The 15073-nt window shown below is 52.0% G+C and overlaps 1 protein-coding gene across 1 annotated transcript; it reads left to right on the top strand.

Annotated features, from left to right (window-relative positions):
* The first annotated feature begins 75 nt into the window (after positions 1–75).
* On the top strand, positions 76–12017 carry VAMP4 (vesicle associated membrane protein 4). Its single transcript, XM_030455236.1, has 8 exons — positions 76–156; positions 437–538; positions 1887–1933; positions 2302–2352; positions 9429–9529; positions 10026–10105; positions 10262–10313; positions 11289–12017. Exons 1-8 carry the CDS (start codon positions 91–93, stop codon positions 11315–11317), a joined length of 528 nt encoding a protein of 175 aa, XP_030311096.1. The 5' UTR covers positions 76–90; the 3' UTR covers positions 11318–12017.
* The last annotated feature ends 3056 nt before the right edge of the window (positions 12018–15073 follow it).

Raw genomic sequence — 15073 nt, forward strand, 5'->3', positions numbered from 1 at the left:
CCATCCCGGGTCCGCCCCCTCGGGGAAGGGCCCCTCCCCGGAACGATTCTCTCGGTTCTCGTCTCGGTGGGCGGAGCGCCGAGGTGGTCGATGGGCCAGCTGATCCGCAGCCCCGCACCGGCCATTTCCCGCCGGCCCGGCCCGCAGCGGAGTGCGGTGAGTGCGGTGCGTGGGGTGCGAGGGCTCCTCAGCTCTCCCGTGGGCTGCGGTGCGGCTGCCTGGCCACCGCCTCACCCCTCAGCGGGTACCGGAGCGGGGGGGTTGGGTGAGAGCGCGGCTCCCCGCTCCCTCCCGTCGCGTCCCTCAACCTTGGGCTCTTTTCCCCGCACTTCCCCTGTCGCCTGCGGGGCTCTGCTGGGAGCTCCCCCGCGTTCCGCTCTCTCGGCTCCCGAGGTGACCGGGCCTTTCCCTCTGCCTCTTTCCCCCCCCTCTCCAGGCTTCTTCTCTGGGCACGGAGCCGCCGGCACGGACCATGCCTCCCAAATTCAAGCGGCACCTGAACGAGGAGGAGGTGACGGGCTCGGTGAAGAGCGAGCGGGTGAGTGAGGGGTGAGAGGGGGTTGGGTTGGTTCCGCCGGTGCCGGTGGCCATAACGGTGCCGTAGCCGGCTGTTGAAATGTCGCTGCTGTCGCGATAGCTGTCGGTAAAGCACCGAGAGCGGATGGGTCACCCCTTGGAGGTCGGCGGTGGTTCCTGAAGCCATTGCGGGGCCTCCTGGGGCATTAATGTAGCAAAGCTGGGAGGGTGGCAGAGCCTCCGGACACCGCACATCCCGGGAGGAGCCGGGATTCATAGAATCATAGAATCACAGAATTGGCTGGGTTGGAAGGGACCTCAGAGATCATCAAGTCCAACCCTTGAACCACCGTTGTGGTTGCTAGCCCATGGCACTGAGTGCCACATCCAGGCTCTAATACTCAGCCCCGGGAGGCAGCACCCGCTGCTGGGTGTTTCCCAGCCCACACACCCAGGGTAGAATTTGCCCCTCTTCTTTATTTTTGACCCTAAGTAGATGTTATTGGGGCTCCTCAGCTCAAACTTGTGCTGCCCCGTTATGAGGAATGAACTGTGGTAATATCTTTGCCCAAAACTTCCAGGTTTAAGTAGCACTGTGGGGTTGATTTTACAAGATCAGCCTTGGGGTTGTCTGAAGGTAAAAGCAGGGGAGCTGCAACCCTGAGCCCAGCAGGAGCCCTTTGGAGCTACCAAACCCCTCTGCTTTCCAGCCTTCACCCGAGTCAGAGGGTTTGGAGCCATGGGGGAGCCCAGTGTGTCTCCTTGCAGGTGTTCCTCTTATCCCTGCTGCTATCAGAGGGATGGAGAAGCCACCTCCACCAGATCTGGAATGGATCTGACTTCCCCCAGAGATGGGATGGCTCAGGGTGGCTGTGGGTGATGCTGAGCAGGGATGGGGTGCAGTGCTTTGGGCATTCCCTCCTTCCACACCGTGTCCTGCACAGGGGCTCTGCCTGCTGCTTTCCAAGGCTTTCCAAGGCTTTTGTGCTGCTCCCTGGAATGGGGATGGGAACCTGTGCAGGTTGCTGGCCACTGGTGTCAGCCCAGTTTGGCTCGGTGGCAGAGAAGTGAGGGATCCCAAGCCAGAGTTGTGCAGCAGTCTGGGCTGTCAGCAAACACTGCTGGGTGGTGACAGTGGTGCAGAGACACCCAGCTCAGCCCTTGGTCACAAGTGGGGAGGAATAGTTCAACTCCTGGACACCTAAAAAGTACCAGGGGTGCTCTCCAAAGGAGGGTTTGCTTGTAACCTGCTGTTGGAGGATGCTGGTTGTGTCCTGAGGGCTGGAAGGGTGTGTGCAAGATGCTGGCTGCTTATTAAGAAGGTGGTTTGAGTTTTATTTGTTTTTTTTTTTTTTTTTCTGTGTTTGCAGAGGAACCTGTTGGAGGAAGATTCAGATGAAGAGGAAGACTTTTTCTTGTGAGTTTTTCAGTGGCTGCTGTAGGGAATGTGATGTCTGAACTGCCTTAACTGAGGCTGGAGGTGCCCAACACCAAGAGCTGCTCCCTGCAGCCACACAGGTGGGGGATAGGGGATCAAAACCTTTGATCCTTTTGAGATCATCTCCCAGAGCTTTGGCACCAAGCATGCAGTAGGACTGAATAGGTGGGGCCTTTGGTAGGGGTGAGGTGTCCCAGTGAGCCTAAACCATGGGAGGGACTGCTTGGAGGTATGAGAACAATCCCTCGTCCACAAGGTGTTGATCCTCTCCTGCATATCTGTTGAGTTGGGTTGAAAAATGTGTTTTCCTTCTATCTCCCATCCTGATTGCTCTTTTCTACCTGCAGGAGAGGACCTTCTGGACCAAGATTTGGGCCCAGGAATGACAAGATCAGGCAGTAAGTTGTTGTTCCTCAGTGTTACACAGGTAATATTTATCCTGGCACTGAGCTCCTGCTGCTTTCTGACCAGAGGGTTCCTGTGTAGTTCTGAATATGAACATTCCTGTGCCTTCTTTCTTCTAATTGACATTTCCAGCCCTACCTGTCCACATCTAAGGGAAATCTCATTTTATCCAAACCACTAAGGAATTGTGCATTTGCAGAGGTGAGGGGATAGGACTGTATCACTGTAGCTTAGCAGAGTTTCTCTGTCCCTTGCTCTGTCCTTCCACACTTTTATGCTGCTCTTTTTCTAGAGCATTAAGCCTGGGTTTAACCTTTGCTAGCCTCACTTTTATTGTTTTGTGGATTTTTCTTCCTCCTGGAACTTGCTTCTCCGTGTTTCAAGAAAGCAACTGGTGAGGAGCAGCCCAGGACCATGTGTTCTGTGCAGGGGCTGGGCCTCTGGCCTCCTTTTCTCCAGATAAAAACCCCAGATAGGTCACCTGGAGATGAGCAGTGACTCAGTGGGGTCAAAGGAGCTGGAAAACAGGAAACCATTACAACTGGAGGTGGATTACTGGCTGAACTAGGGCAAGAAGGAAGGAGTGAACACTTGGGATCCTTCTCCCAGGGAGTCATTTCCTGGGTGATGCTTGTTCTCAGCTCCAGCTTGTCCTGCCCTTTGCTGCAAGGAATATGATGGTGGGATTGAATGGAAAGGGGGGTGAGGGGGAAATATTCCCTTGGTTTGCATTGCCCTGATTTCCTTTGCTGACCTCCATGGAGCCAGAGCAGAGGTCTGGATGGGGCCTGATGAGGGGGTGTTATTCAGACTGGGATGTCTGGTGTTCCTCCTCATTAGGGGTGCTCTCCAGGCTGGGAAGAAGCCAGTGCAGCTCTGAGGTGACTCCCTGCCCAGGTCAGCATTAGGCAGTGCTTCTCTGTGTGCCCATTTGTTACACAAAAGGCAGCAGGTCAGTCACTGTGCCCTGAGTTTTTAGGGGGTCTCTTTTCCCTCCAGCATGTCAGGAAGTTGGTGGTGAAGGAGCAGTGTTCTTTAGAGTGCCATGCTGGCCTAGAGTGAAGAATTGGGTTCAGGAGTGGAGTCCTGTCCCCTAAAAAGGAGGAGAGGGGGTGATACAGAATTGTCAGGGTTGGAAGGGACCTTTAAGACCCCCCAGTCCCACTCCCCTGCCATGTGCAGGGACCCCTCCCACCAGCTCAGGTTGCTCAGAGCCCTCTCCAGCCTGGCCTTAAAAACCTCCAGGGATGGATGAGGCTTCCACCACCTCTCTGGGCAACCTGTGCCAGGGTCTCACCACCTTTATGGGGAAAAACTTCTTCCTAACAGCCAACCTAAACCTCCCCTCCTAGAGTTTGAATAATCCACTGGTTTGAATATCTACCCTTCATCCTTTTCTGCTGGAAAGAAATTACAAAGCATCTTCTGCCTCCCCTGCATAGTGGGGAAAAAATGGGAGCTCTTTCCATCATCTTGGCCAGGCAGAAGGGAGCAGGGGTTTAGGTAGAGGATAGCACCACAGCTGGGAAGGGCAAGAAAAATGAAAGAGGAATTCAGCCAAGAGCTGGTGGGTTCCTGGGTGTGATGTGACTAATGCCAAACACATGTGAGCTTGCCCATTGCCAGAGATTGCCTGCAGAGTGGAGCTGGTGTGGAACATGTCCCTTGGGGTAGCAAGTAGCTCTAGCTATCTGGTATCTAGAGCAGCTATTCTAAAATAGTATCTGTTTTCTGCTCTCATCAAAGATGATTGCTTTGTTTAATAAGCACTTAGAGTGTGCAGTTGTCATTTCATGTCATGGAGCTTGTTATTAGGGTTCTGATCTGCCTGGCCCTGGTGGTGGATGGATTCATGCCTGGTCTTTCATGATGCAGTTCCCTCTGGTTGCAGCTGAGGAGAAAAAGGAGGGTTGGGATGCTGCTGAAACACTGTAAGGAAAAGACATTTTAAGGAGGAATCTGAGTGTTTGGAGATCTAAGGAATAACTGGGCAACACTAGAGAGAATGTAGCTGTGTGGGGCTGGAGGAATGAGGTGTGAAGATATGGAGGACTGGCTAGAGGAAAAAGTGATGGGAGCAAAGGTGTGAAATATGTCGAATGTGAGGGGCAAGCCTGGAAACTTTTCTTCAGCTGTCTTGGCAGTGAAGGGGCTTGGATTATGGTTGAGTTTGGCAGCAGAGGTCCTTGAGGGTGGGTCAGCTGCAGGATGAGATGGTCAGCTACAGATGAGCTTTGAACACTGCAAACCTTGTAGGGGAAGGAGATGAGTTAGAGCCAGCAAAAAAGGCAGTGTGACAGTCCCTTCCCTGCTGGGCTCTGTCCTGCTATGTCTGGAGTTTCAGGCCCTGTTGTCCTCATAGCTGCTTGGGTCTGATGGAAGCCCCTCTGATGAATAAAGGCTTCCTCTGAGACCTCCTTGTCTCTGGGCTGGAGCTGAAAGGTAACTTTTAGCAGGCTTTTGTCCTGTTCCCCAAATTAAAGAAACATGGAGCTGGTCTTTTATTTGCCTTTACTTCTTGGCCTTGTGAGGAGATCTGAGTGTGTGCAGTAAAGAGTACTCAGTGCCTTGTCAGGGAGAGCTTGGACATTCACCTTCCACCTGGGTTTCTCTCCTTTAGAACAGGAGACCTTCATCACAAGCCATCTTTGCCAAAACATTACCAAAATCCCCACCTTTTCAGCACTCCTTGCCTTCCTTCACTGCTCATGTTTCTCCTTTCAAGCCATTGTGCTGCTGGATTTGGGTTCTGCTTGTGCTGGCAGTGAGGCTCTCAGCACACTGCTGAGCCAGGTCTTGGTCCCTGTGATCCCTCCATTGCACTGCTGGGGTTGTAAGTCCCAAAATATATATTTCCTGAGGAGGAAAGAGGTTTTGGGGAATGGTTTGAAGCAAGAGCTGCTGCTTGCCAGGACCTGGCTGTTTGTTGCAAGAGTTTGGATGGGCCATGGACCCCATCTCTCACCCAGGCTTTCATTTGAAGGCGATTCCAGGACCATCTTGTCAGGGATCATTGTTGGGTATAATCCTTTCAAGGACTGCAAGGCTTCAGGGCAGCACAGGCTGCTGTCTTCCTCCCAGTCATGGTGAAGCAGCAACTTAAAAATGGGGATTTATGGCAGGGCTCAGTGCTGCTGCCTCTTTGAGCAGAGCAGGGAGCATCATCTTGTGCTGCCCTCCTGCCTCTGCACTGCTTGGCTCTCTGTCCTGCTTTTCTGGGCTACTGCCACAGTGAGGGGTGTTTGGGTGTAATTTGCAGCAAAACACACAGCACTATTAATAATTCTGGGGTGGAAAACAGAAGTGTCTCATGCTGGCTGCAAACAGGCAGCGTGGAGACCAAGAGGAGCCTTGAGCAGCAGCTCCCATGGTGCGTGCAGGGTCTGTTTACATCCTGAAGAATGCAGGACTGTTGTTTGCCCAACACCCTGCCCAGCCCAGGGAGTTTTTCAGTTGCTAACCCAACACAGTCAAAATGGAAAAGCTTATTCTTCCAGCTCTGGGCCCAGCAAAGCCCAAGAAAAGAGGAGTCTAAAGGGCTTCTTGTTGTTGCTTGGTGGCGAGCACTTGCCCAGAAGCATCATGTCTGCAGTAATTAGTAAGCAGAAGAGTCGTGGGAGATGTGTTCTCTGCTTTTGTCTTGCTCCCTTTCCTGGCAAGTATTTATTCTACCTTATTTCTCTTGAAAACCTGGCAGGAGTGAAGCACATGAAATGTATGTGTGAAAAGCCAGCAGCTCCCTAACAGGAAGTACACTGCATTTTACAGGATTCATTCTCTCTCGCCAAATAAAACAAGAAAATATTTTCTTCTTGATGCAACCTGAGTTTCCAGTCTCAGGCATGCCAGACTAGTGGGGAATTGTTGAATCTTTGGAACTGCAGGACTAGTGCATTGGCTGAGCATCTTTCAGCCCCTTCATGGAGAGGGATCTCTTGCAGACATGGTGGGTGGGGGAGAGCAGAAAGCAAGGACTGGTTTAAGGTCTAGGTTAAGGCACTGTGTGGACATCAAAACTGCACTCTCCTTGTTTGGTGTCTTCCTTCCTGGTTTTTCTTTGGGTTTTTTTGTGGTTTTTCTTGGTTGTTTGGTTTTCCTCTTCCCAGAGTTCTCTTTTACATCAGACACCAAAAGGTATCAGGGTGCTCAAATGCATTCCCTGGGAGTTTTGAAACACCTCAATGTTTGCCACAATTTAAGCCTTGATTTTTCTGTGCCTCTCTTCTCCCTCTGTGAAATGTTCTGTTCTCTTCAGGATGACTGCCAGCATGCTCAGGCCATGGGCAGGCAGCAGAGGTCTGCTGGGGGAAGGGGTGGGATGCTGAGATGCAGCTCGGGCAGGGTCTGTGCTCTCCCAAATGCTGGAACACAGCAGAGCAGCCTCAAGTTACACAGCTGCCCACTCTGCCTGGAATGCTTTGGGATGCTCTGGGAGTGCAGGTCTCAGGGGGGATACCTGTGGGGGTACCAGGTGGTGTTTGACTGTGCTGCATGTTCCTGGATGCACTGTAACCTTGTGTGCTTCTACTTGTTGGTTGTACCAAGATCACTGGGCTACAAATCTGTTGTAGGAGGAAATCTCTTTATTTTGAAGCCAGTAAATGTCTTTAGAAACGTTTACATGCTGCAGATGTAGTCTTCTGCAGGCAAAACTGATGTCTGAGGCCTTAAGAGTTTTTCCTCTGTTGGCTTACTTGTGTCAGCAGATGTTTCTGCTTCTCCTCTTGCCCCAAGCCATAGCAGTGCTGGTGGTGGCTCTGAGCTGGGACTTGTCTGTTGTGCTGAGGTAAAGAACCCCCAGGTTCCTTACCTGGGAAAGGAAAGAGGTCCTTTTCCCCCAGGGAAGGGCCATGGGGCTGCACATGTCCTGCTTGGCATGGATGCTTTGCTCCAGAGGGTACCACCAGCATCTCCCTGTGTCCTCAGTGCCACCCTCTCTGCTTTCCCAGTGGTGGCAGCTCTGCCACTTGCTTTGTAGTTTGTGTAACAAATGGTGGAGGCTCAGAACATCCTTGGGCATGGGGCAGGTTCCTGCTGAGAGGTGTTTTGGGGGGATTGTCTGTGCCTTTCTCCTCCAGACAGGAGACTTCTGGCAGGTGGCTGCCCTTGATGTGGGAGGCAGGAGCTGCCACTGCTGCTCCAGTGGAGCAGAGGGAAGGCAGGTTCCTTTCTTGTGGGATCCTAAATAAAGCAAGTTTTGACATATGCTGCTGGAGTCCAGCATGTGCTCTATGAGGGCTCTGGAGTCAGATATTGGCTTCAGAGAGGTTCCCTGGCTGTTCCAGTGCAGTGAGGCCACAGAGTCTGAGCTGAAAAGCTGGGATAGGAAGCCCCTTGGTATTCAAAGATCTGGAGCTCTTTTTAGAGCTTTTGGGGGAACAAAAAGCCTTTTCTTTTAATGACTTTCCTGGCCTGTTTCTGGAGCTATTAAGTAAATATGAGCAAGGTGTGTGCTTTTCCATTCTGATCACTACTTCTTGTTGCAGCTGTTCCTCATGGGGTCTCAGTGCAGGTGGGTGAGAGGCACAGAGCTGGGAGGGACAAAGAGGTCAGTGGGAACCTGCATCTCTAATTAATTAATTAATGAGAGGCATACTGGCCAGGATGGGGCCCTGATCTTGGTTCTGCAGTGCCAGGTTTGCTGTCTTTGGGCAAGTTGCTCTGGGTTTCCTATAGCCCCAGCTTCCCAGGCTGTGGTGTCCTCAGCACACTGAGTGCTCTGAGATTGGGTGCTGAACAGTGCCTGAGTTGGGTCTGGTGCTGATGCCAAACCCCTGATCTGGCAAAGAACATCTTTGAGATGGCAGTGTGGAGGGGAGAGGGTTTTGGGGGGTCCAAAGATGGCTGGATAATTAGGGGAGCAGGATGGTGTGGGTGCTAGGCAGGTGCTAAGGATGAGGTGAGGGCAAATCCTTCCCCCTGGGAACACCAGTGCTGCACTGGGAACAGGAGGAGTTTGTTTCTGGTAATGTGGATTGTCACTTCATCACCCTGCATATTTAGCAAATGCTTTTTTTGATGTGTTTAAAGTGCTTCAATGTTTTTAATCAGTGCAACCTAAATCAAACCTAAGTCTTATACCAAGTGAGTGGCCTGGAACTGTTTCTGTGTTTTTACCCTGTGTGTAGTGTTGTCTCCAAGGCCCTGCTGTCACTATTTACTCTCTGGGAACACGATGTCTCCAGCAATGTATTGTCTCCCTAGGGCCCTGAGAAATTTCTTATTTCTTTCTCCAGGAAAATCAGAGTGTATTAGCTCCAAAATACAAATCAGAATCTAGCAGTATTTTTCCATCAGGAGAATTATTTTCTTCTTACCCATGTGGCTTTTTTTATGGAGTGAATAAATGCATTTATAATAACCTTGTGGGTGGGATTTAGGCTACTGTTCACTGAAGCAATTACCCACAGAGTTGTGTAACCCATGAGAAGATGGGTTATAAGAAGCTGCTTTAGTTCACATCAGACATTTCTTTACTGTCCTCTTGATGCCCCTGGCAGAGTGTGATTCACTGAGCAGCTCAGTTCCCTGGAGGGGGATTGCACCTTGCTTTGATTTCACCCTGAGTTATTTCATGAAGTTGCAATGTGAGGCTCTAAGAAATCTGGAAGGATAAGTTGTGAGGTTTGTTTGGGGTTTTTTTTTTCCCTTTCATATGCAGCAGAGGTGTCCACCAACAGAAATTAATGCCTTTTCTTACTGCATTTGTGTGCTAAAGGTGTTAGGGAGGGTGCACTGCTTTTGTAGGCTTCTCTTGGCCCACCAACAGAAATAAGTGCTTTTTTCTTGTGTATTTGTGTGCTAAAGGTGTTAGGGAGGGTGCACTGCTTTTGTAGGCTTCCCAGTGCTCTCTCTGAGGCTTTTGTGTTCCCTCACCCCTCCTGGGATTGCCACAGACCCCCCCAGGTGATGCTGTGCTCCTGGCATGCCCTCAACCTCCCTCCTCTGGGGTCCTCTTTGATTTTGGTTGGTGAGCCCATCAGCCTGGCTGACTGTGAGCAAGGGCTGGCACTGCAATGTCCCTGGAGGTTTTGCTTCTGCTCCTCATGCTGCTTTTGCTCTGCTCCAGTGTCCAGAACCAGGTGGATGAAGTCATTGATGTTATGCAGGAGAACATCACCAAGGTGATCGAGAGAGGCGAGCGGCTGGATGACCTGCAGGATAAATCAGGTGTGGTGCTAAATGCAGCTCCTGGGGCTTTTCCACACATCTCTTCCCTGTTCCTGGGTCAGGTTACCTGGTTCCAGTTCAGGAAGTGCCTAATGACAGACCTGGGCTTGTATTTCTGTCCTGGGGTGGTGTGGTTCCCAGCTTGGGGCTGCAGGTTGGGCTTTCTGCTGATACTCTCCTCTCCCCCTTTGGGCTCCCTGCACAGAAGCATTAATTTGGAGGTGATCTGCTTGCTCCTTCAAGCTAAAGCAGCTTGGGGTGTCCCCCAGAGCACTTCAGCTGTCCTCAGGGGGCAGGCAGCATGAAGGGGCCTCAATGGGGCTCAGCAGCTCTGTGTGTGCTCCAGCAAAAGGTGTCATGTTTGGTGACACTTCGGTGACTCCCACTGTGGTCAGCTCTTCTCCCCTAATGCTGAGTTTATTGGTGGAGTTAGTGGAATGAAAGGATGCCCTGCCTCTGTCTACACTGCTGAATTGTCTTTTTTCCCCTTCAACAGAAAGTTTATCAGATAATGCAACAGCTTTTAGCAACAGAGCCAAACAGCTTCGCAGACAGATGTGGTGGAGAGGCTGCAAGGTGAGCAGGGCCTGGGAGTGTCAGGAAGGGATCTGTGGAGGGGCAGGTACCTGGGAGGGGGTGCAGAAGCTCTGCTTTCTGGCTGAAAAGATGCTGGAAGGCAAAGGCCTCCTTTCAGGTCCCCCTGTGTGACGTGGCTCTCTCCTCCCTTTGCAGATGAAGGCACTGATAGCCCTGGTGGCAGTCATTCTGCTGCTTGTGATCATTGGTGAGTAGCTCCAGGTCACCTCAGCCATCCCTGGCACCCCACGAGTGACATGGTGGGGCTGCTGTCTCTGGGGGACATTCCCATCTCCAGACTCCTCTCCATTCTTCAGCAAGGTTTCACCATGCAGGATCAAACCAAATCCTGGCCCAAAGAAGGCAGCTTGGGCTCCCAGCTCTGTACTGACCCAGGGCTGGTACCATCTGATCCTGAGGTTGGTGTGGGTGAAGTGTTCCTCACCCTGAGGCCTCTCCACATGTAGCAACTCTTTTGCAAGGGGTCTGCTCCCACCAAACACTTCTCCCCAAAGCTGCCAGGCTGCTTAATTTTCAGCCAGCAGCTGCTGTAGCCTTGTCACTGCTGCCTTTCCCTGTCCTCTTGCCCTTCCTGGTCTCTCTGGAGCTCCCTGGGACAGGGATATCACTGTTTTTCCTACCAAACAGATAAAAACACACTCTGGTTGTTGGGTTTTTTCCAGCCAGAAGTCATTCATCCCTCTGCCTGCACTAAGGTGGCTCTGCAGATCCAAGCAGCCCAGCATGGCAGTTTTCCATGCCACTGGATCCAGAGGGGTTTTCCTGCCCCTGGCTGTGGCTGGGGGCAGCTCTGTAAGGGTTTTTTTTTAGGGTAAATTCTGGCAGCCTGTGTCACCCTGCTGCCCCACAGCCTGCAGTGGGAGAGGCAGAGTTGGCAGCAGGGTGGGAGAGTTGTAGAGAGAGAGAGTGATGGAAAATCCCATCTGGTTTAATTTTAGGAAGCTGGAAGGAGATGAAGGTGGCAGGAAATGTTGTCTAGCATGTGTGCAGGCAGCAGATTGCTTGAGCTTCAGCTTGGAAACACACTTTGTCTTGCAGCTGCTTGGTATTTGTCACCAGAGAAATGGGGGGGGAGGAAGGGGAATCTCTCCAGCAGGGATTGATGTTGGATGCAGAGGTGTGGGACTGAGAGCTTCTTCCTTCCTTTCTTTCTGTTTTCCAGTACCCATAGTGCTGAAATACCACACCTGACGGGGCAGCTGGAGGCTTCAGGGGAGTTGTCTCTGGGATAACCAAACTGCTGTGTAATTTAAGTGAGATATTTGTATATAGCTTTGAAGTTGTTTTTCTCCAAGGACTGAGGAGCCAGTGGCAAGCAGCCAGGTCCAAAAGAGCATTTGAAGAACTGCCAAATGACTTTTTTTTGGGTTTTTTTCCCCTTTTTTTTTAATTTTTTTTTTCAGTTGAGTCCTTGCTCCTGCTGTCAGATGGTTTTTATAGCAAGGTTCAGTTCCCAAACTGCCTGTTGGGTGGAATTCTGGGTTTGGAGCTGGCTGCTTGCCACTACAGTTTATCTGTATATATGGCTGACTTGTAATATTAATAATAATAATAATAATAATAATAATACTGTTTGAGCAGTTCCCTGCTGCATGCTGTGGAAGGCAGAGGGGACTCTTTTTCATTTTACTGGAGCAAAGGAGGGGGAAAAAAAAAATGTGAAGAGAAACATACCATAAGAGGGAACCAACCCTTTGGTAGAGAGCTGCTAGGGTGGTGTTGTTTCCCTCTTCTTGAAATAAATAAGAAATGGAGGGGGGAATAAATAATTAGGGATTACACTCCAGAGGACTTTCTGGCTCTGCCATGGGAATGCACAAGCTCAGTGTTTTCAGTATTGCTGCTTCCAGCTGTGACTAAAGACATTCCAGTAAACCTATTTTTGACTGTACCTGTGGAGTTCCTGCACATCTTCATCAAGTTCTGGAGGACATGGAGGGCTCTCTGCTCCCTGGAATCCCCAGGATGGGGATGGGATACCCTGGGATGCTCAGGGAAGTGTAGGCTCAGCTCTGCTGGACTCCTCCATCCAGGGGTGGGACTGCTGTGTTGTGGCTGTTGGGCTCAGCTGTAGGTGGCATTTTTGTCTCATTTTCTGTTATTTTGGGGATCTTTGTTCCTTCCAGCCCTGAGCCTGGGATTTGAGCTGAGATCAGGCTCTTCTGGTTCTCCTTTTTGCTGTCTCTTTTCCAACAAGGTAAGAGCTGTGCTGCTCAGTGTGTGGCTGCAGCAATGTTGGAAGGGGAAATGGTGCCCCAGAGGATCCCAGTGCCATGTCCCAGCTTCTCTTCTGAGCCTGTCCCCAGTCCCATGTCCCCAGTTCCCAACTGGTGCTGGTTCATGGAGGGAAGGGAGGGGATCAGGAGGGAGCCCAGCAGATTCTGGGAGCATCAGCAGGGGCTCCACTTGCCCAGCTGGAATCTAAACAAGGTTTTTCCCCTCTCTGGGCTCTGGGCTCTCCAGGTGGGAACCAGAAAGCCCAGCTGGGATTTTCCTCCTCAAGTGCAGCCTGGTTTTAGGGTCATGCACCCAGTGGAAGGGGCAGGAATCATCCTGCCTGTGCCCTTGGTGCTGTCATTAGCACCACCCCAGCTGCCTGCTGCTGCAGGAAGGCTTTTCCAGCTGACACACTCCATGGAAAATGAGGTGGCAAGGTTAGAGCTGCTGACCTTGGGTTATTGCTGTCTTTTTTTTCCTGCCTTTTTTTTTCCTGCCTTTTTTTTTCCTGTCTTTTTTTTTTCCTGCCTTTTTTTTCCTGCCTTTTTTTTTCCTGCCTTTTTCTTTCTCTGCCTTTTTCTTTCTCTGCCTTTTTCTTTCTCTGCCTTTTTCTTTCTCTGCCTTTTTTTTCCTGCCTTTTTTTTTTTCTCTCTGCCTTTTTTTTTCTCTGCCTCTCCTTTCTCTGCCTCTCCTTTCTCTGCCTCTCCTTTCTCTGCCTCTCCTTTCTCTGCCTCTCCTTTCTCTGCCTCTCCTTCCTCTGCCTCTCCTTCCTCTGCCTCTCCTTCCTCTGCCTCTCCTTCCTCTGCCTCTCCTTCCTCTGCCTCTCCTTCCTCTGCCTCTCCTTCCTCTGCCTCTCCTTCCTCTGCCTCTCCTTCCTCTGCCTCTCCTTCCTCTGCCTCTCCTTCCTCTGCCTCTCCTTCCTCTGCCTCTCCTTCCTCTGCCTCTCCTTCCTCTGCCTCTCCTTCCTCTGCCTCTCCTTCCTCTGCCTCTCCTTCCTCTGCCCTCCTTCCTCTGCCTCTCCTTCCTCTGCCTCTCCTTCCTCTGCCTCTCCTTCCTCTGCCTCTCCTTCCTCTGCCTCTCCTTCCTCTGCCTCTCCTTCCTCTGCCTCTCCTTCCTCTGCCTCTCCTTCCTCTGCCTCTCCTTCCTCTGCCTCTCCTTCCTCTGCCTCTCCTTCCTCTGCCTCTCCTTCCTCTGCCTCTCCTTCCTCTGCCTCTCCTTCCTCTGCCTCTCCTTCCTCTGCCTCTCCTTCCTCTGCCTCTCCTTCCTCTGCCTCTCCTTCCTCTGCCCTCCTTCCTCTGCCTCTCCTTCCTCTGCCTCTCCTTCCTCTGCCTCTCCTTCCTCTGCCTCTCCTTCCTCTGCCTCTCCTTCCTCTGCCTTTCCTTCCTCTGCCTCTCCTTCCTCTGCCTCTCCTTCCTCTGCCTCTCCTTCCTCTGCCTCTCCTTCCTCTGCCTCTCCTTCCTCTGCCTTTCCTTCCTCTGCCTTTCCTTCCTCTGCCTTTCCTTCCTCTGCCTTTCCTTCCTCTGCCTTTCCTTCCTCTGCCTTTCCTTCCTCTGCCTTTCCTTCCTCTGCCTTTCCTTCCTCTGCCTTTCCTTCCTCTGCCTTTTTCTCTTCCCCAACCTTGGGTACCCACAGGACTGGGCCAGGCACCAGGCTCCCTGTCCTCAGCACCTTCCCAGAGTCCTGCAGCATCTCCCAGGAGGTTGGGATGCAAACATTGGTGTGTAGGATGCAGGGCAGGGAGAAGTGCTGTGGTCACAGCTTCAGAGCTCCCAGAAGGAGGTGTTGGATCAGTTTGAGGTCTGAGTCACTGAATGCTGGACTTGTCCTGAGCTCTGGAATTCTCATGGATCCAGCTCTGGCTGGGAGAGGCAGCAGGAGCAGCAAATCAGTCCTGTGGAGGAATAGGAATTATTGAGCAAGTTTTATAGGTGGTTTTTTTTTTCAAGGCTGGAAAGGCAATCCCAGGATCTGTTCTCTGTCATCCTGAGGTTCCTCGGGCTGTCCCCAGAGGGCAGGAGGGCTCCTGCTGGCTGGCCCAGCAGCTTTGGGCTTGGCTTTCACTTGGGAGCCGTTGCAAAGGAGATTTTACAACAAAAACAATTCCTGCTCCCAAGTACAGGCTCTGGTTTATCCATTCCCTCGCTGTGCAGCTCTCAGACCCTTTCATTAGCTGCTCTTTCCCACACGATGGGTGTTTTACAGGCACCTTTGGGCTGGATTGGGCAGCGTGGGTTCCTCCCCTGATGCTGGTGGCACCCGTGGGGATGACACCCGTGGGTCCCCATGCCTGACGGGGGATAGGTGGGTGTCTGCCAGGACACTGCAGCTTGGGCATGGGTTAGGAGAGGGGGGGGACAGTTCCCCATCCTGGTTTGGGAGCTGAGCATACCAGAGAGGGAGAAGAAACCCCCTGGGGAATGCCCTGAGGCATTTGTGGGGATCTGGTCCTCTGAGGAGGTGGAACCATGGTGGGAGAGCTCTCTGGCAGGGCACTGCTCCCCACAGCGTTGTCAGGGAGCACTCGGCCTCTGATCCATTCCTCCCGGGCTCCACACTGTGAGCAGGGCCCATCTTTTGCCTCCTGGGTCCAACGTTTTCCCTGCAGGAACCTCCCTAGATCCGCTGCACACACTTTTCCTGACGCACCCCAGGACACCATTGGGCCTCTTGGCCACAAGGGCACACGGCTGTGGGGTCCGTTGGAACTCCAAGGACCGCCTGGCCCGGGCC

This window comes from Calypte anna, chromosome 8, assembly GCF_003957555.1.
Source record: "Calypte anna isolate BGI_N300 chromosome 8, bCalAnn1_v1.p, whole genome shotgun sequence".
NCBI lineage: Eukaryota > Metazoa > Chordata > Aves > Apodiformes > Trochilidae > Calypte > Calypte anna.